Source organism: Octopus bimaculoides, chromosome 18 (assembly GCF_046866305.1).
Source record: "Octopus bimaculoides isolate indiv1 chromosome 18, ASM4686630v1, whole genome shotgun sequence".
Taxonomy (NCBI): domain Eukaryota; kingdom Metazoa; phylum Mollusca; class Cephalopoda; order Octopoda; family Octopodidae; genus Octopus; species Octopus bimaculoides.
In genome coordinates, this window is record NC_142945.1 from 49,442,381 (window position 1) to 49,462,380 (window position 20,000).

Here is a 20,000-nt window from a genome sequence, read left to right on the forward strand (position 1 = left end):
ACTGTGTAACACGATTTTTTTCTTGCGTAGCGACTGTTATTTCCAATTTGCTTACCCCTAGAAAGCATGGAGGCGCAATGGCCCAATTGTTAGGGCAGCGGCTCGCGGTCATAGGATCGCGGTTTCGTTTCCCAGACCGGGTGTTGTGAGTGTTTATTGAGCGAGAACACCTAAAGCTCCACGAGGCTCCGGCAGGGGATGGTGGCGAACCCTGCTGTACTCTTTCACTACAACTTTCTCCCACTCTTACTTCCTATTTCTGTTGTGCCTGTAATTCAAAGGGTCAGCCTTGTCACGCTGAATATCCCCGAGAACTACGTTAAGGGTACAAGTGTGTTATTTCTTTACTACGCACAAGCGGCTATACACACAGTGGACAAGCAAGGACAGACAAACGGATTAAGTCGATTATACCGACCCCAGTGCGTAACTGGTACTTATTTAATCGACCCCGAAAGGATGAAAGGCAAAGTCGACCTCGGCGGAATTTGAACTCAGAACGTAGCGGCAGACGAAATACCGCTAAGCATTTCGCCCGGCGTGCTAACCTTTCTGCCAGCTCGCCGCCTTGGTACAAGTATGTGTGTGGAGTGCTCAACCACTTGCACGTTAATTTCACGAGCAGGCTGTTCCGTTGATCGGACCAACTGGAATCCTCGACAACAACCCCTAGAAAGCATGGAAAATGAATAATATTTCCTTCAAAGTACTAATGAATATGTTCAAGCGATTAAGGTCAAGTAAATCTGTGGTATTGAGCAGAATATTTGTAAAAGCGAGATTTCTGCTTTATTAGTTACCTCCTTCGACTTCTAGATAGAAGCGAAGAGGAAATAACATTTATTGACAAAGAAAAAAAAAAAACCCGTTAGTATTTGCGCGCGCGTTTGTCTGTATACATCTCTCTCACTTTCTATCTGTCTGTCTGTCTATCTATCTATCTATCTACATGTATAAAAGAGACCACTAAAGTGGACTGTTAATATGCTAGAAAAAGATCACTTAAATTCTACATACCTACATCTACATGTATATATAGATGCATATTTGGGTACAGGACGTCAAAAAAAAAACAACAAAAAGACGTGGTCAAAATGAAAAATAGAACATAAACAGAGTACAGAAAACAGACAGACCACATATATATTAGGAGGTTTGGAGGTGATGTACAGATATTATATATTAGAAAAAGTAAGGTATTCAGAGATCTGGATGGTTGTAAACATACAAATATATGTACATCCAGACCTCTGAATACCTTATATATAAATATAAATATATATACAATGTTAATTCTCTATATGAAGTATTAACAGTAACTGCACGATAAAGTGTAGTATATTGCCACTTAAGTGTGGCTGACCCCTAGGGGTGGATGTTACTGTTGCTTTTAGCCCCAGGAGGACATCTCCTCCAGCTGGCTTATCGACACACGACTGTGTCCTGTTTGCCAAGGGAGTTATCCCTCTCACCTCGACCAGCAGCACGAACGTATCCGGATTTCAGGGTTATTTCCCTTCGTCGGCGTTCGACAGCTGATGACCTTGGTGAGAGAGACAAATCTGGCAAACCTTATATCTTCTTTTCCAGTGACATTCTTCACTGATATTGAAAAGGTGAAAACAAGCAATGTTAATTCTCTATATGAAGTATTAACAGTAACTGCACGATAAAGTGTAGTATATTGCCACTTAAGTGTGGCTGACCCCTAGGGGTGGATGTTACTGTTGCTTTTAGCCCCAGGAGGACATCTCCTCCAGCTGGCTTATCGACACACGACTGTGTCCTGTTTGCCAAGGGAGTTATCCCTCTCACCTCGACCAGCAGCACGAACGTATCCGGATTTCAGGGTTATTTCCCTTCGTCGGCGTTCGACAGCTGATGACCTTGGTGAGAGAGACAAATCTGGCAAACCTTATATCTTCTTTTCCAGTGACATTCTTCACTGATATTGAAAAGGTGAAAACAAGCAATGTTAATTCTCTATATGAAGTATTAACAGTAACTGCACGATAAAGTGTAGTATATTGCCACTTAAGTGTGGCTGACCCCTAGGGGTGGATGTTACTGTTGCTTTTAGCCCCAGGAGGACATCTCCTCCAGCTGGCTTATCGACACACGACTGTGTCCTGTTTGCCAAGGGAGTTATCCCTCTCACCTCGACCAGCAGCACGAACGTATCCGGATTTCAGGGTTATTTCCCTTCGTCGGCGTTCGACAGCTGATGACCTTGGTGAGAGAGACAAATTTGGCAAACCTTATATCTTCTTTTCCAGTGACATTCTTCACTGATATTGAAAAGGTGAAAACAAGCAATGTTAATTCTCTATATGAAGTATTAACAGTAACTGCACGATAAAGTGTAGTATATTGCCACTTAAGTGTGGCTGACCCCTAGGGGTGGATGTTACTGTTGCTTTTAGCCCCAGGAGGACATCTCCTCCAGCTGGCTTATCGACACACGACTGTGTCCTGTTTGCCAAGGGAGTTATCCCTCTCACCTCGACCAGCAGCACGAACGTATCCGGATTTCAGGGTTATTTCCCTTCGTCGGCGTTCGACAGCTGATGACCTTGGTGAGAGAGACAAATCTGGCAAACCTTATATCTTCTTTTCCAGTGACATTCTTCACTGATATTGAAAAGGTGAAAACAAGCAATGTTAATTCTCTATATGAAGTATTAACAGTAACTGCACGATAAAGTGTAGTATATTGCCACTTAAGTGTGGCTGGTCGAGGTGAGAGGGATAACTCCCTTGGCAAACAGGACACAGTCGTGTGTCGATAAGCCAGCTGGAGGAGATGTCCTCCTGGGGCTAAAAGCAACAGTAACATCCACCCCTAGGGGTCAGCCACACTTAAGTGGCAATATACTACACTTTAAATATATATAAATATATACCTTCACCCCCCCCACACAGATACATATATGTGTACACACATACATATATGTGTACACACACACTCACGCACACATACTTACACACATAGATAGATTGATAGATAAATAGATACATAGATTCTTTTTTTCATTTTTATTTTACTTGTTTCGGCCATATTGGAGCACTGCCTTAAAGAGTTTCTAGTCGAAAAAAATCACCCTCAGAACTTAATTTTGTGAGCCTCGTACTCATTCTATCAGTCTATTTTGCCGAATGATTCAGCAAGTAGAAAAATCTAAGGGAGGTAATTTGTGATCGTTATTATTGTGGACAGGGGAGATAATTGTTCAGCTTTCGTTGGGAGGGGAGGGAAGAAAATATACACAAAGATTCAAAAGCTAGATTAGTGGGGAGAAATATGTATAGTGGTAGGTATGTAATCGTGAATTAAAATATGTATAAAGATCAAAGTTGGTTATGCATGCATATTTAGACGTGTTCTGTATTTTTCGATGAATAAAGTTAGAGCGTGCACATTTTTTAACTGATTAGGGTGGAGGTGGTGTGTGTAGTTTGGCATTTGTTAAGAGTTTTTTTTCAATGATTTGTGTTGCCTTTTGCTTTTAAGGATTTTATGTGTATTAATAATATTATTAATTTTCGGGTCTGTGGTCGGTAAGGGAAGGTTTTGTATGAGTGTAGTGCATGCTTCGATGTTTTTGAGGTTGTGAGTGGAAATGTATGGAAGTATTTTGAGGTCGGGTGTGTTACTGTGTTGGGTGGTTTTCTGTTTGTTATTGTTGAGTTCCTTGGCACGTTTTATTCCAAAGTCTATGAGTGTGGAGGGATATTGGCATCGCAATGGGTACCAAAGTGACACTGGTCCTTGCGAATCTCATAATGGGCTTCTTCGAACAACCATTTTATGAGATATCACACCAGAAATTTGGACACCTTTTCCACATCTACTTAATGCAAAACTGGAAAAGATACCTAGATGATTGTTTCATAATATGGAAAGAATCTTATGAAAAACTTCTGGAATTCAAAACCACACTTAACAGCATACATCCCAACATTCAATTCACTATGTAATTCAGCAAACATCATCTCCCTTTTCTTGATCCCCTATCACAACCGACATCTACCACAAACCTACAGACTCACAACAATACCTCCTTTTCAGCTCATGCCACCCAAGATAAATATCCCCTTCAACTTAGCTAAAAGGATTTGCACCATTGTCTCTGACCCAACCACTCGAGAAATACGCCTTCAAAAAAACATTATACAACGCCAATACCACTCCACACTCATAGACTCTGGAATAAAACGTGTCAAGGAACTCGACAATAATACGCTTAAAACAATCCAATCCATTACACACCCAACCTCAAAATACTTCCATACATTTCCACCCACAACCCCACCCCCTTGTATACTATAGAGAATTTCGTTAATATGGATTGAATGAATATATAGATCGGCCTTTAAATTTGTCTTCTCTCCTTAATTTTGTATATATATATATATATATATACACACACACACATATATTGTATATATATGTGTATGTATGTGTGTGTGAGTGTGTGTGAGTGTATTCATGTATATATGTCAGGTAATAGTTTCAGTATTGATAGTGAAGGTATTAAACCGAATGTATCTCACTTTACAATAGAGATGTTATTGTTTCACTTTTGATACGTAATACTGAAATAGTCTAAAAGATAAAAGATTGCTCCTCGCTCGCATTAAGTAAGAAGTTGAAAATATTTTTGGCTCATGGCACTGTATGGACCCTAAGTAAGGCATGAGTAAAAGTTGAATGAAATCGGTTGGCTAGTTCTCAAATTTTAGTGATATATATGAGTTTACGTGAAAGAAAGAGGGAGAGAGAGAGAGGGGGAAAGAGAGAGTGCATATGTGCGTGCGCGTGTGTGTGTGTGTGTGTGTGTGTGTGTGTGTGTGTGTGTGTGTGTGTTTAATGTGTACCAGTTTTCAGACGTTTGGGTGTAATTTAAGACGTATCTACTATATTTAGTCACTGGTAATGCAAGGGAGATAACTCCTGGTACTTACTGTAATTATAATTTGAAATTCAACTTCAAATTCAGGTTATGGGTGTGCTTCACTTTTCTTTTGTTTAACACTAATATCACAAACAGAACTGAATATTAATTAATGAACATTTTATTAACATCCAAATATTCCTGTTTACGAAATTCTAAATATAATTTTGGCAGCTTTCTTTTTATCATTTTCTTGTGTCTTCTACAGCTTCGAAAACATTCGTTTCCATTTAATTCTGTCTTGGTAATTTCAAAGCTATCATGTCGAGCGCCATGGTTAATCAGTAAGTAGATGACTTTTTTTAATTTTATTCTTTGATCGGTTTTAATACTTTCTTTAGTCGACAGCATCAATCCGAGCCTTAACCAAAGTTTTATTTCACTGATATCGAACCCAAGAAAAACAAAGTTGCATTCGATGAGGCTGGAACTCTGAAATTAAAGGCACCGAAATAATGCTTTGTTTCAGAAATGCAATTCAATCAATCACTAAATCAATCAATCACTAAATCAATTGATATTTTGGACGATGACTAATGAGGAATTAGCTACGAATTTTTTTCTGTTTATTGTGTTTCTATTAAATTTTAACATAATATATATATATATATATATATGTGTGTGTGTGTGTGTGTGTGTGTGTGTGTGTGGAGGTGCAATGGCCCAGTGGTTTGGGCAGCGGACTCGCGGTCATAGGATCGCGGTTTCGATTCCCAGACCGGGCGTTGTGAGTGTTTATTGAGCGAAAACACCTAAAGCTCCTCGAGGCTCCGGCAGGGGATGGTGGCGAACCCTGCTGTACTCTTTCACCACAACTTTCTATCACACTTACTTCCTGTTTCTGTTGTGCCTGTAATTCAAAGGGCCAGCCTTGTCACGCTGAATATCCCCGAGAATTACGTTAAGGGTACACGTGTCTGTGGAGTGCTCAGCCACTTGCACGTTAATTTCACGAGCAGGCTGTTCCGTTGATCGGATCAACTGGAACCCTCGACGTCGTAAGCGATGAAGTGCCAACAACATATATATATATATATATATATATATATATATATATATATATATATATATATATATATATATATATATATATATATGAGCATCCAACTGCAGAAACTATGTCACATGGGGAAGTAACCTAGTGCAGCTCTCCAGCCTACTAGTTCCAGTGAAACCATGACAGCATGGAAATCAGGCGTTAAAGGATGAGGATGATCTATCTATCTATCTATCTATCTATCTATCTATCTATCTATCTATCTATCTATCTATCTATCTATCATTTTCTTTATATATCTATCTATCTATTTCAGGGGCTTGCAACCAGCTGATATTATTAATAATGTCGAAGAACTCTTGCAGAAATATTTACAAGTACCGAAGAAATCTCCAGTCAGAACTAACAACTTAAAGGAAGATTTTGAACCTGCTGGTAGTGGTCTTCGTAAGTGGCGTTTAGTTACCTTTAATGTTGGTTTCCTTTGTTTGTTATCTTTAATGTTAGTTACGTTTAATGTAGGTACAACTGAAATTCTTCTAGAGGCTATAAAATATATATTTTCTAATGTAGGCACAGTTGTTTTGGGGAGGGGTCATAGTCGATACCATTCACCATGATAGTTGACCGGTTCTTAATGTTATCGATGCTAGAGGGATGAAAGGCAAAGTTAATATAATCGACACTTGAACTCTGAACATGTACGCATGCGCAATATATTAAGTAACAATTATTTTATTTATTGTTTCTATGTATTTCTGTGTCACCCAAAATTCTACTTCAGCTTTAATCAAACTCATAATTTCAGGGACGATAATTAAAACTGCAAATCGTTTATTCAATCAGTATACATTGATTAAGATATTACCCCATCCATGTGTCTCCCCAGCCTACACATTCCACACCCATCAATCCTACCAAAAATAGACCGAACATGGGCCAAACCAAGATAATAATAATAATCTAGATAGGATACAACATACACAAATGAAAGAAAAAATAAAGAAAGAGTACTATAGACGAGTTAGATCAATACTAAAAACAGAGCTCAATGCTAAAAACAAGATAATGGGTATCAACACTTTAGCTGTCCCAGTTATAAGCTACAGCTACAACATCCTTAACTGGACACTAAACGAACTATCTAAAATAGACAGGAAAACAAGAAAAATAATGACAGGATATAGGATGCACCACCCAAAATCTGACATAGAAAGACTATATATACAACGCACAGAAGGTGGCAGGGGTCTTATACAGCTAGAAAACTATTATAAAATAACCACCATAGGACTGCAAAAATACCTACTCCAGAAGCAAGGAAAACTAATACAAATAGTCACAAAACACGAGCAAAACAAAAAACTGTTTTCAGTATTTAAGGAAGCTGACAAATACAAACAAAAAATCAATCTACCTAACAAATACGAAGAAGAAGAAGAAGAAGAAGAAGAAGAAGAAGAAGAAGAAGAAGAAGAAGAAGAAGAAGAAGAAATAACAAAAGCTATAAAACAAATGAAATCCAAACTAAAACTAGAACAGCAACGGACCATGATAAAACGATGGCAAGAAAAGCCCCTACATGGTAAATACTGGGCTAAACTAAATGCAAAAGAAATAGACAGAGAAAAATCCCAGCAATAGCTGAGAAGCTCAGGACTCAAAGCAGAGACTGAAGGATTTTTAATTGCTGCACAAGACCAAAGCCTCCCCACCAGAAATTACCAAAAACATATAATGAAAAGAAACATAACGAGTAACTGTAGAATATGTGGAGATGGACAAGAAACAATAAATCATATTATCTCTGGCTGCCCAGTCCTGGCTAAGAAGGAATATATTCACAGACACGACAGAGCTGGGACCTATATACACTGGAAGCTATGCCAACACTATGGAATAACAACAGAAAAAAGATGGTATAAACACACGCCAGAAAAGGTCACAGAAAACGAGAAGGCAACCATACTCTGGGATATGCCAATACACACACATAGAGAAATTAAGGCATATTAGACCAGATATAGTTATCAAAGATCATGAAGAAAAAAAATGCTTTCTAATTGATGTATCAATACCAGCAGATGACAACGTTTCTTTAAACGAAATGGAAAAACTTTCAAAATACAAAGACCTGGAAATAGAGGTAACTCGAATGTGGAATCTAAAAACAGAAACAATTCCTATCATAGTAGGTGCCTTAGGTATAATAAAAAAATATTCAGACAAATACATAACAAAAACACCAGGACTTACAAATATATATAACATACAGAAAATTGCACTACTGGGTACTGCACACATTCTACGCAAAACACTTTCAATACAGTAACCATAAGAACACCACAGCAAACCACAGCACATACCGAAGGCGCACAGAGCTGCGCTCGGTAGTGAAGTGAAAGCACGTTATAAAAACCAGAAGGAGTCACCGAGAACAAGGAACATAAGATACTGTGAGACTTTATACACTATTACCAATGTACACTATTATCAGTTTCAATTCTCACGAAAGTTAGTCAATATCATGTACAAGTGTAATGTTTAGCTGTTAGCCTTCAGTTACTGTGGAGGTGCAATGGCCCAGTGGTTAGGGTAGCGGACTCACAGTCTTAGGGTCGCGGTTTTGATTCCCAGTGTGTTTATTGAGCGAAAATACCTAAAACTCCACGAGGCTCCGGCAGAGGGCGGTGGCGAACCCTGCTGTACTCTTTCACCACAACTTTCTCTCACTCTTTCTTCTTGTTTCTGTTGTACCTGTGTTTCAAAGGGTCAGCCTTGTCACACTCTGTGTCATGCTGAATCTCTCCGAGAACTACGTTAAGGGAACACTAAGGGCCACTTACACGTTAATTTTCACGAGCAGGCTGTTCCGTTGATCAGATCAACTGGAACCCTCGTTTTCGTGACCCACCGTGTGCCATGAGTATGTTGACTTATAGCAGATTCAGCATGAAGTTAATATAAAAGCTAAGTTGATTGCAATATGTTTAGGAATAATTTAATAAATTGCAACACTGAAAATTGTGCATTTTCTTTTCTCTTTACAAAACACTTTCTTTTGACTTATTAGCTATTTGCTTTTTGGGAGCACAGGCATTTAGCAGTAACAGGTATACTAGAGAAGTAACAGATACCGTCGCAGAAAATTTAAGGAGAATATCAGATGATTTAGAAAGAAATCATAGTTCGGAGATCAACAATGTTTTTCATCAACACAATTATAATTTGAATCAATATGGCACCTTCCGTTTAGCAGCTGAGAATTTGTTATCAAACATTCAAAGACCAATTCTACAGGTAAAAATAATTCTTTTCTTTTTTAAATTTTTTGTCTTATAACACAAAAATATATAACATCCTCATTTATGTTCTGTTTTATATTAATCTCTTTTTATTTAAGTTTTGTATTTGTTGCTCTTTTAGGATTTTAGGATGTTTTATGGATACATTAAATGTTATATTTCAGTTACATTGTATAGGATCTTTTCTTGTCTTTTTGATTCTTAAATTTATATACATACAATTTCAATTGATGTAATTTAAATCGAAATAACAGTTATACACACTAAATTATTCACTCGTACACAAACACACGCGCATGTACGCACGCACGCACGCACGCACGCACGCACGCACGCACGCGCACACACACACACACACACACACACACACACACACACACACACACACACACACACACACACACACACACACACACACACACACACACACAGAAAGTAGAGCAAAGTCTGAGAGATAGCTACTCGATCAGGAGCGGCGGTATCCTCCAGTTCAACCAAAGAAACATGTCCTCGTGCTTGCATTTGTTAAAAATATCGGATCTGGAATTAAGTTGTGCAGTAGAATTCTTGGACTTGAAAAGAATGTGCGGTTTTCAGCTGCATATAGCTTGAATCTTTGATATATTTGCATATGGGGTTGATTTCTCCATGATTCTCCGCTTCATTGTATGAGCCATGTATTTGGTCTTCAGCTCTTAGACATGTCTAGTCAACTTAGTGGGCGTATTTTTGTCAATGAGTTGGAATGTAAACTGCTGGCTTGCATAACAGCTTCAAAAATTGCTTTCCCATAAACCGATATAATTTTTCTTTTCAGTTATGTTGTTTAGGAGTATTGCTGTAAATTCAACTTTATAAGCAAAATAATAATAAATGCAAACGCATGGACAAGTTCCTTTTGCCGAACAGGTGGACACCACCCGTTCCAGATTCAGAAGCTATCTCACAGACTTTGACCCCCTTTCTGTTATATTATTTTGCAACAGTTACATTAAGTGTGCATTCTACAGCCAAAGATGATGAAGATTTTGGTTTCCATATTTTAGTTTGCTTTCTTTTTTTTTTTTTCTTCTCGTTCCACTTTTTGCATCAACTTACAACGAATTTTTTTCTTCTAGTTTTTTCTCATGTTTTCTCATAGACCAGCATCTTGGTTTGTAGATGCATCTGACCTTATGAAATGAATGTGAAAGATTACTTGGAGATACTCTCTCTTTACTCTTTACTCTTTTACTTGTTTTAGTCTTTTGACTGTGGCCATGCTGGAGCACCGCCTTTTAGTCGAGCAAATCGACCCCAGGACTTATTCTTTGGAAGCCTAGTACTTATTCTATCGGTCTCTTTTTCCGAACCGCTAAGTTACGGGGACATAAACACACCAGCATTGGTTGTCAAGCGATGTTGGGGGGACAAACACACACACACACACACACACACACACACATATATATATATATATATATATATATATATATATATATATATACGATGGGCTTCTTTCAGTTTCCGTCTACCAAATCCACTCACAAGGCTTTGGTCGGCCCGAGGCTATAGTAGAAGACACTGGCAGAGTCGGTAGCACGCCGGGCGAAATGCTTAGCGGTATTTCGCCTGCCGTTACGTTCTGTGTTCAAATTCCGCCGAGGTCGACTTTGCCTTTCATCCTTTCGGGGTTGATAAATTAAGTACCAGTTACGCACTGGGGTCGATGTAATCGACTTAATCCCTCTGTCTGTCCTTGTTTGTCCCTTCTATGTTTAGCCCCTTGTGGGCAATAAAGAAATAAGAAGACACTTGCCCAAGGTGCGACGCAGTGGGACTGAACCCGGAACCATGTGGTTGGTAAGCAAACTACTTACCACACAGCCACTCCTACGCCTATGGCATATTACATGGCATATTATATAAGTCTGCCAATTTAATGTAGAAGCAGTTCTTTTGTAATTGTGTATATTAAATGATATTTATCTCTCACTAGATGGCGTACTTTTTTTGTTGATCCGCTTAGTGTAATCGTTATCTTCTTTCTTTTCTCCTTCCAGCTCGGTGCTGTATTTGAACTTTGTAGACGATATACATCTTCGTACCCTGCATTCAGTGGTGACGGTATAATTGAACAGCATGCTATTAGATACATTCGTGATCATTTCACTCCAGATGGTACCTGGGTAGGTTTTGATCCTTCTTGATATTTTTTGCTATACAATATTTTAGTAAAATTTAGATTATTTTCTAGACATCTTTGACATAATTTTGTGGACTATTTTCATTTTGTTTGAACAATCTGAGCTATTCTATTCTGTTAACTCTTCCTATTCCTATGTCCCTTTTTGAAGACCATTTCTTACAGATATTCCCCTGTGGATCTATTTCTGCTCTATTTCTTGACCATTCCGTAATGTTATTTTGGTCTATCTTTACCAGTTTCCCCTGCATTTTTCTAAACTATTTTTGGCCTTTTTGCTTAAACTTTTGTGGTATTGTTGTAGACTTCATAATATTTTCACTTGTAGATTATAATATGCCATTTCCTTTACATTTTTAATGTTATTATCTGATCTTTTGTGTTCCATTTATAGACTATGTAGCAGTTTCTTGTATACTCATTTGCATCATTCTTCCTTAGAATCCCTGTTGTAGTTATAGACGATTTCTGAACATTTTTGTAGACTTTTTGTATGTTATTTTCTTCTCTACATTTTTGTCTCGAGCCCCAAAACACCTGGTTATACGATTTCCATGGCGTCCAAGTGACCAATCTCACACATTTCCTCCAGAATAGGAAGCGATTCCTCCATGGGGCTATTCATTGGCAGCTGGAGCCACGTGAAATGAATACATTGAATACACGTGAGTGAAGGGTTGTGTATAAAGTGTATTGTTGTAGTGAAGTTAAAGGAGGCGAGATGGCAGAATCATTAGCTTGCTGGGAAAAATGCTTAGTGGTATTTCATCTGCCATTACGTTCTAAGTTCAAACTCTGCCGAAGCCGACTTTGCCTTTTATCCTTTCGGGGTCCATAAATTAAGTACTAAGGAAACACCAGGGTCGATGTAATCGACTAGTCCCCCTCACGCTGAAATTTCAGGTCTTGAGCCTTTAGAAGAAAGGATTATTATAGCGATGTTAGGAGCTAAAGAGACAGATTTGACAGAGGGTTGATGATGATGTAGTTTATGAATATAAGTGAAGGATAACTGCCTATGAGGATTATTATTGAATACATTTGAAGTACAGTCTCGGATGTGTGACCGATACTTCTGCATAGGAATACTTCTGCATAGGAATGGGATACAAATACAACAGATATAGGCTCTGCCTCCAGTTTGCTCTAAGTGTTTCTTTTCTCTGCAACTTTGTGGGAATACCATTGATATCATATATCTAATAACTTTACTTTTCCCTCCAATATATTTAGCAACCTATAATTGATATCGATATTAACATTGATCTCAAGTTTCTGGCTAACATAGCCATGCTTAATATGTAATTAACATATAAACACCACATTTTCTTTTGTTCTTTCAGACACCAGAGAGGAATTAAGTAAATACGACAGACTTCAACGATGAGACAGATAAGCTGACTGAAAGACCGAATGAAGAAAGTTCTAGAGAAGAAAACCGAAGAGATGGTACCTCACCGACTATTGTTGAGAACAGTGATATCTACGACCCACAAGGATTTGCCTCCTTCAAGTGGTTGTGACAAGTTCTTTTTCTTACAAAAGAACTCAGACAAAGGACCTCCAATAAACATGATCGTTCATTGTAACAGGCAGATTTCCCAATGTTATACCAGTTATATTGCACCTGTTCATCGATGTAGGTCAAATGAGGGTTTTTTTTTTACAACAACTGATGTTAAGACAAATGGGTCAAAGGTCATTCTTGAGACTGAGGGTCAGAAGACCAGTTTCCAGGTTCTGTGGCGTAAATATTCTCCATCCCACCTTGTCCACTTCTTGGACGAGAAACTGGTCCATTGCAAATTACTCGTTTTTGCCAGCTGAGTGGACTGGAACAATGTGAAATGAAGTGTTTTGCTCAAGAATACAATGCATCGCTTGGCCCAGGAATCGAAACCGCAGTCATACGATCATGAGTCCAACACCTTAACCACTAAGCAATTTACCTCCACTGTGATAATAACAGAAGGGTAAAACATTTCCACTTTTGTGCTGGGTGTAGAGTCGACATTTCCTCTGGGGTCCTTCACTATAAAAAAAACCATTAGTGGGTCTTTAATTCACTTAAAGTAGCGTTTAATATATTTGGTGAGGTTACTTTATACAGAGACACCATCTCATTGGATTAACCATAGTTAAGTTAGCATTCATATATTTAATATAATGAGTGTTAACATTTTAATTAGAAATGATTATGTAGAGAGGGAAAAAAACAACATAAACTTACAATATTCTATATGTAACTATCTAATTAGAGATAATCTCATCACTGCTACGACATGTACAGTGAAATCTATACTTCACTGAGGAGGGCTAATAACACCGAAACATACTTGGAATAGTCTCTCTTGTACAACAAACAAATCCTTCGCGATATTGCAGTTCACCTATCACGGTTTACCTATCACGGGTTATTACTTAAGCTTTCCTAGATACTTCGTGGTGTTGTTTTAAATAAATATATACAAATTATAAAAATGATAAAAAAATATACAGTACTGTAGTGTTCCTACTTCGCGGATTTTTACCTATCGCAGTGTGTTTTAGAACGTAACTCTCGCGATAATCGAGCGATCACTGTACTGTCTTTTCCCTACCTTATAATTATTTTCTTATTACATTTCTGATACTCACTGTATTAACAATTGATTTTTCATTCAAGCTGACGACGTCTCCGGTGATCTTAGTCATTCCATTTCTTTAAATATTATAAAATTTTCACATTTTCACATTTTCATATATCGAATATAATTCGTGATTCCTTATTTTCTCAAAATGATTGCGTGTAAACTTTGTTGACGAATTAATTCTAGAGTTGCCTGCCTTATCAGCGAAAATTTTTAATAAATGTATAATAATTTCATTCGAAATATATTTTCGAAATATAAATACAGATAAAAGTAAAATAACAGTCACTCAGCTTATAGTGTTTTTTCTTCTAAGTAAAATATAATTACAGCTGGATATTTTATAGAGATACATGTATCAAATATTAAGATTATTAATGTTAATCAAGCATTTACTTTTGTCTTTCATATATAATTTATGTAAACGTAGAAAGATGGCAGAGAGAGTTAAAAAGAGGGAATCTATATATTCAATCTTTTACTCATTGAACTACGGCTTAGCTGGAGTACGAACCTGAAGGGCTCAGTTGAACAAATCGACATGAGTACTTATTTTATTTTCAAAATTTGGCACTTATTCTATCGGATCCCTTTTGCTGCGTCGATAATTTACGGAGTCATAAACAAACCAACACCGGTTGTCAAACGGCAGTGGTGGATGGGTGAATATATACAAAAACAAACGCACGCGTGCATACACTCCCTCCTACAGAAATGTACACATGTATATATGTATAAATGTACATATATAACCTAATTATATATATATATATATATATATATATATATATATATATATATATATATATATATATATATATATATATATACTTTATTTAAAAGCAGCAGAAATATAACAAAAGACTGTTACTCTGAGTTTCACGTTCCCGTTCATCTAAGAAAACTGTCCGATGAACGGGAACGTGAAACTCCGAGTAACAGTCTATTGTTATATTTCTGCTGCTTTTAAATAAAGCATATTTCTTTACCTCTGGTATTTGAGTACTCTTTTTTCCACCTTGTTGCACATTTATGCGCTTACTCCGGTATGTATATATATATATATATATATATATATATATATATATATATATATATATATATATATATATATATATATATATATATATATATATATGATTGCTACTTCTTTACAGAAGAATCCCATCTCTTCAATTAATAAATACTGTCATGAGATCTTATGTGACTAGCAACTCATGCTCTTGACAAACTTTACTGCAGATCTTACAAATATTTTTAAGCAGATAAGTGTCTGGGATTGTAGTTAAGTCCCGTCTACGAAGTGCTCCTTTCAAGATAGATTCTTTAATTCTTCGAGCTTCAAATGCTTTACATCTATCGTAGATTATTTGTTTCCAAACCGATCGATCTTGCGTCATCTGCTCCCAGTCTTCAACTTTCACATCAAGAGCCTTAAGATTGCTTTTGATGTAGTTCTCATTGCTTACACCGAGGGGGACATGCAGGCTATATTGGATCTCTTCTCTAGGACTTGTATTGCTTTTGGACTTACCATCAGTCTAAAGAAAACAAAGATCATGTCCTCTCAGCCACCAGGTCAACCTTATGTGGAACCTAACATCTTCGTCCAGGGTACAAGATCAGATGGTGGTTAACTCGTTCATATACCTTGGCAGCACTCTCTTTAGAGATGGATCCTTTGATTCTGAAATAAATGTGAGAATTGAAAAAAACAGCAAAGCATTTGGAAGGCTTGAAAATCGTGTGTGGTAAGATAGAGGTATCACCTTTAAAACCAAGCTGAGATCGTGTGCTGGAACGAAAACAATTGCAGCGTGGAAAGTGTTTATAAGCCATTTGAAATAACATACAAAAACCGTTAAATTTAATTTGTCAACATATTTTCGTCACTTTGAGACCGCGACCTGTTCACTGACAAAATTCTGTGCTGAGATGCATCTCAGAATTTTGTCAGTGAACAAGTCGCAGTCTCAAAGCGACGAAAATATTTTGAGACAAATAAAAATTTAAATGTTGAAGTGAATCTAACGGTTTTTGTATGTTATTTCAAATGGCTTATAAACACTTTCCACTCTGCAATTGTTATATATATATATATATATATATATATATATATATATATATATATATATATATATATATACATATATATGTATGTATGTATACATTCCTGCAGTGTAGTATACCCTAGGGCTGTAATACAGGCATAAAGGCTATTTCGTGTGACTTATCAAGTCACCTACATTTTCAAAAGCTGAAATGTGTAAATGCTTTGGCAAGTGGAATAACTTTGTTAGAGTTACTTCCCTTAGACCGCAAAAAAAAGGAAATTGAAACGAACGCTGCAGTGTGACCGCGTTGAGTTATTAAATATCCTGTTTCAAATGAAGATTTTTCTCCGAATTTTCTTGAAATGTAAATTGCTTTTCGACTTGGCGGAACAATAATATAGGAGCGCATATACATACACAACAAGCATAACATAACATAACATACATAAATACCATTACATACATACATTCATACATAACACACGTGCATACATACATACATAACATAATCCATGCATACATACATAACGTAACATACATATATACATAACATACATACATGACATACATACATGATATACATAACATACATACATGATATACATAACATACATTCACACATAATATAATATAACATAACATACATATATACAAAAATGTCCTGTTGTTGATGTTGAAATTTCAACGATGGAGCTTCGGATCTAGGTTAGAAACCAGCTCTTTCTCTATTGGCAAGAAATCTTGAAATAAAACTGGAAGTGGGGGAGAGGTTGTGTGGTAAGAAACTTGTTTCCCAACCACATGGTTCCTGACTCTCAATTCATGGTGAAGAGTTAGATTTGCCAACTTTGGTATATTGCATGTCCAGGGCACTTTTAGATCTGGAGAAGTTTATCGAAGAGCTCCAGATCTGGACAGAATTAATATCGTACAACGAGAGAGAGAGAGAGAGAGATAGAGAGATAGAGAGAGAGAGAGAGAAAGAAAAAAGGAGAGAAGAGAGAGAGAGACAAAAGAAGAAAGAAAAAGGAGAGTGAGAATGAGAGAAAGAGAAAAGAGAGAGAGAGAGAGAGAGAGAGACAAAAGAAGAGAGAAAAAGGAGAGAGAGTAAAGAAGAGAGAATGAGAGAAAGAAAAAAGAAGAGAGAGAGAGAGACAAAAGGAAAAAGAAAAAGGCGAGAGTAAAGAAGAGAGAGAGAGAGAGAGAGCGAAAAGATGAAAGAGAAAAGAGAGAGAGAAAAGAAGAGAGAGTAAAAAGAAGAGAGAAAAAGAAGAGAGAGAGAGAGAGAGAGACAGAGAGAGAGAGACAGAGAGAAAAGAAGAAAGAGATAGGAGAGGGAGAGAGAAAAAGTAGAGAGACAGATAAGTGAGAGAGAGAGAGAGAGAGAGAGAGAGAAAGAAGAGAGAGAGAAAAAGAAGAGAGAGAGAGAGAGAGAGAGAAAGAAGAGAGAGAGAAAAAGAAGAGAGAGAGAGAGAGAGAGAGGACGAGCGGAGAATAAAATAAGACTTGTACTTTATTTATCGACATCGAAATGATGAGAGAGCTAAGGAATAGGACGGTCTGAGCATTGAGCCAGTTTAATCTGCTTCTGTAAGTTCTGCATACGGGTAGTTGAAGCTCGTATTTAACCCTTCGTGGGCCGGCGGGGGTCTCTTGGGATCCCAGCAAATTGTAAAAGTTATGCAACTTTTACATTGTTTATTTAAATGATTTTAGATCTCATGATTTTTATTGTCAATATTTTATGTATACACATAGAAATTTTGAGTTAAACATTTCCAGTCATATGGATGTTATAGCATAAAGTATGGTAATTGGGGTCCAACTGGAACCCATTGGCCTTCTGGGAAATTATTTCTTCTGCTCCTTTTTCAGATATTTTCAGTAAATTTTCTTCGTATTTGTTCTATTTTGTAATTAATATAGTTTATAAAACTATAAAACAAAAGTGCTAAATTTCTTCTTCTGTATCATACACTCACACATATATCTACAAGATTAAACAAATATTACTTTATGGATAGTGCGGAAATGTGCAAAAAAAAGAAAAAAAGAAAAGGGAATCTCAATGGCCTTTTGTGTAATTCCAATCCCGCCGGCCCACGAAGGGTTAAAGCAGTTCAGTCGTTGGCACTCCGTCGGTTACAACGACTAGAGTTCCAGTTGATCCGATCAACGGAACAGCCTGCTCTTGAAATTAACGTGCAAGTGGCTGAGCACTCCACAGACACGTGTACCCTTAACCTAGTTCTCGGGGATATTCAGCGTGACACAGTGTGACAAGGTTGGCCCTTTGAAATACAGGTACAACAGAAAGAGGAAGAAAGAATGAGAGAAAGTTGTGGTGAAAGAGTACAGCAGGGTTCGCCACCACCCCCTGCCGGAGCCTCGTGGAGCTTTAGGTGTTTTCGCTCAATAAACACTCACAACGCCCGGTCTGGGAATCGAAACCGCGATCCTACGACCACGAGTCCGCTGCTCTAACCACTGGGCCATTGCGCCTCCACGAGCAGTTCAGTATCACCATTGCAAATGAAAGATAAAAACGAAAAAAAGAAAAAAATTAAATAAGCAGCGACCAAAGTAGTTGGGGAAGAGTTTACCGTAAATATAATTGCAACATGATATTCTAAATCAGAAGAGTTTCCGATTTTAAGCAATTAGGAAAGCGACCAGATTGTAATGTGCGTCTATATGGAATATAATGCGTTATAAAACTGTTTTAACTTGTGCCTCAACCCTCTAACTACATAGCTGATTGGACAGTCATAAAAGAAAAATGGCTGATAGCGGATTGGTTGAAGTGATAACGTGACCAGCAAAATAAGTTTCACTGTTGGGACTCCGTACGTTCTGAGATCGAATCCATGCGCGGCAAATGAAACGTTGTGCCTATTCAAAAAAAAGTCGATATATCTGTTCTACGATTTTTCATGGATTGGCTGAGTCGGATTTTGTTTAATGATCGTTAAGGAATTTATTTGCAAAGCTTCAGCTTATGAGTTCGAATCCTATTAAGGTTGACTTTGCTTGTGTGCATTTCTATTTAGATATCGATAAAATGAATATCAGGCTGACGATTTCTAATCTACCAATTTCGAGAACTTGTAACTACGTCATATCAGATAAGTACTAGTTAAACACTGGGGTCGATGTAATCAACTTAATCCGCCCCCTCCTCCTAGCAACTCTTGGCCTTGTGAGCCAAAGTTCTGATCCGATATTACTGTTAGGTGAAAGTTGGAGGGCGCGTGGCTCAGTGGTTAAGGTGTTGCACTCATGATCACCAGGCCGTAGTTTCGATTCACGGAGAAAAATACGTCATTTCCTTTTACTGCTGTCCATTCAGTAAATGAATAATCCAACGACGAATTGACATTTTGTTCAGCGGGTAGTGTTGTAATCTCAAGTACTTATATGTTGCCATGGAAACTGGGTAACCGGCCCCATGACCCCGAGGAATCGAACCTAGTTTACCTTTTCATGTAAAAGAAATCAGATGAAACGCATGATTAGAACTTGTGTAAAAATAGTGGTTTCAAATTTTGGAACAAGGCTAGCAATTTCGGGGGAAGGAGTGAGTCAATTGCATCGGCACCCAGTGGTCAACTTGTACTCTTTTATCGACCCCCTAAAGGATGAAAAGCAAAATCGACCTTAGCGGAATTTGAACTCAGAACGTAAAGACTGACCAAATACCGCTAAGCAGTTTGTCTGGTGTGCTAACGATTGTACCAGGTCACCATCTTAACTTGTGTAAAAATATTCTTTTCCACTCTAGGTACAAGGCCCAAGATTTCTGGGGGAGGGGTCCAGTTGATTAGATCGACCCAGTACGCAACTGGTACTTAATTTGTCGACACCGAAAGGATGA

General features: G+C 37.5%; 1 protein-coding gene across 2 annotated transcripts in view; it reads left to right on the forward strand.

The window, feature by feature from the left end:
- LOC106877769 (uncharacterized) overlaps window positions 1–14,360 on the forward strand; it is a 20,354-nt gene extending 5,994 nt beyond the window's left edge. For both annotated transcript variants that reach the window (XM_089366154.1, XM_089366155.1), the window contains 5 exons: window positions 5,164–5,239; window positions 6,269–6,399; window positions 9,026–9,252; window positions 11,300–11,425; window positions 12,786–14,360. In XM_089366154.1, coding sequence (XP_089222280.1) covers window positions 5,217–5,239; window positions 6,269–6,399; window positions 9,026–9,252; window positions 11,300–11,425; window positions 12,786–12,803 — 525 coding nt within the window. In that variant the 5' untranslated portion in view covers window positions 5,164–5,216 and the 3' untranslated portion in view covers window positions 12,804–14,360. The remainder of the gene's footprint in view (window positions 1–5,163; window positions 5,240–6,268; window positions 6,400–9,025; window positions 9,253–11,299; window positions 11,426–12,785) is intronic.
- Window positions 14,361–20,000: the final 5,640 nt, after the last annotated feature.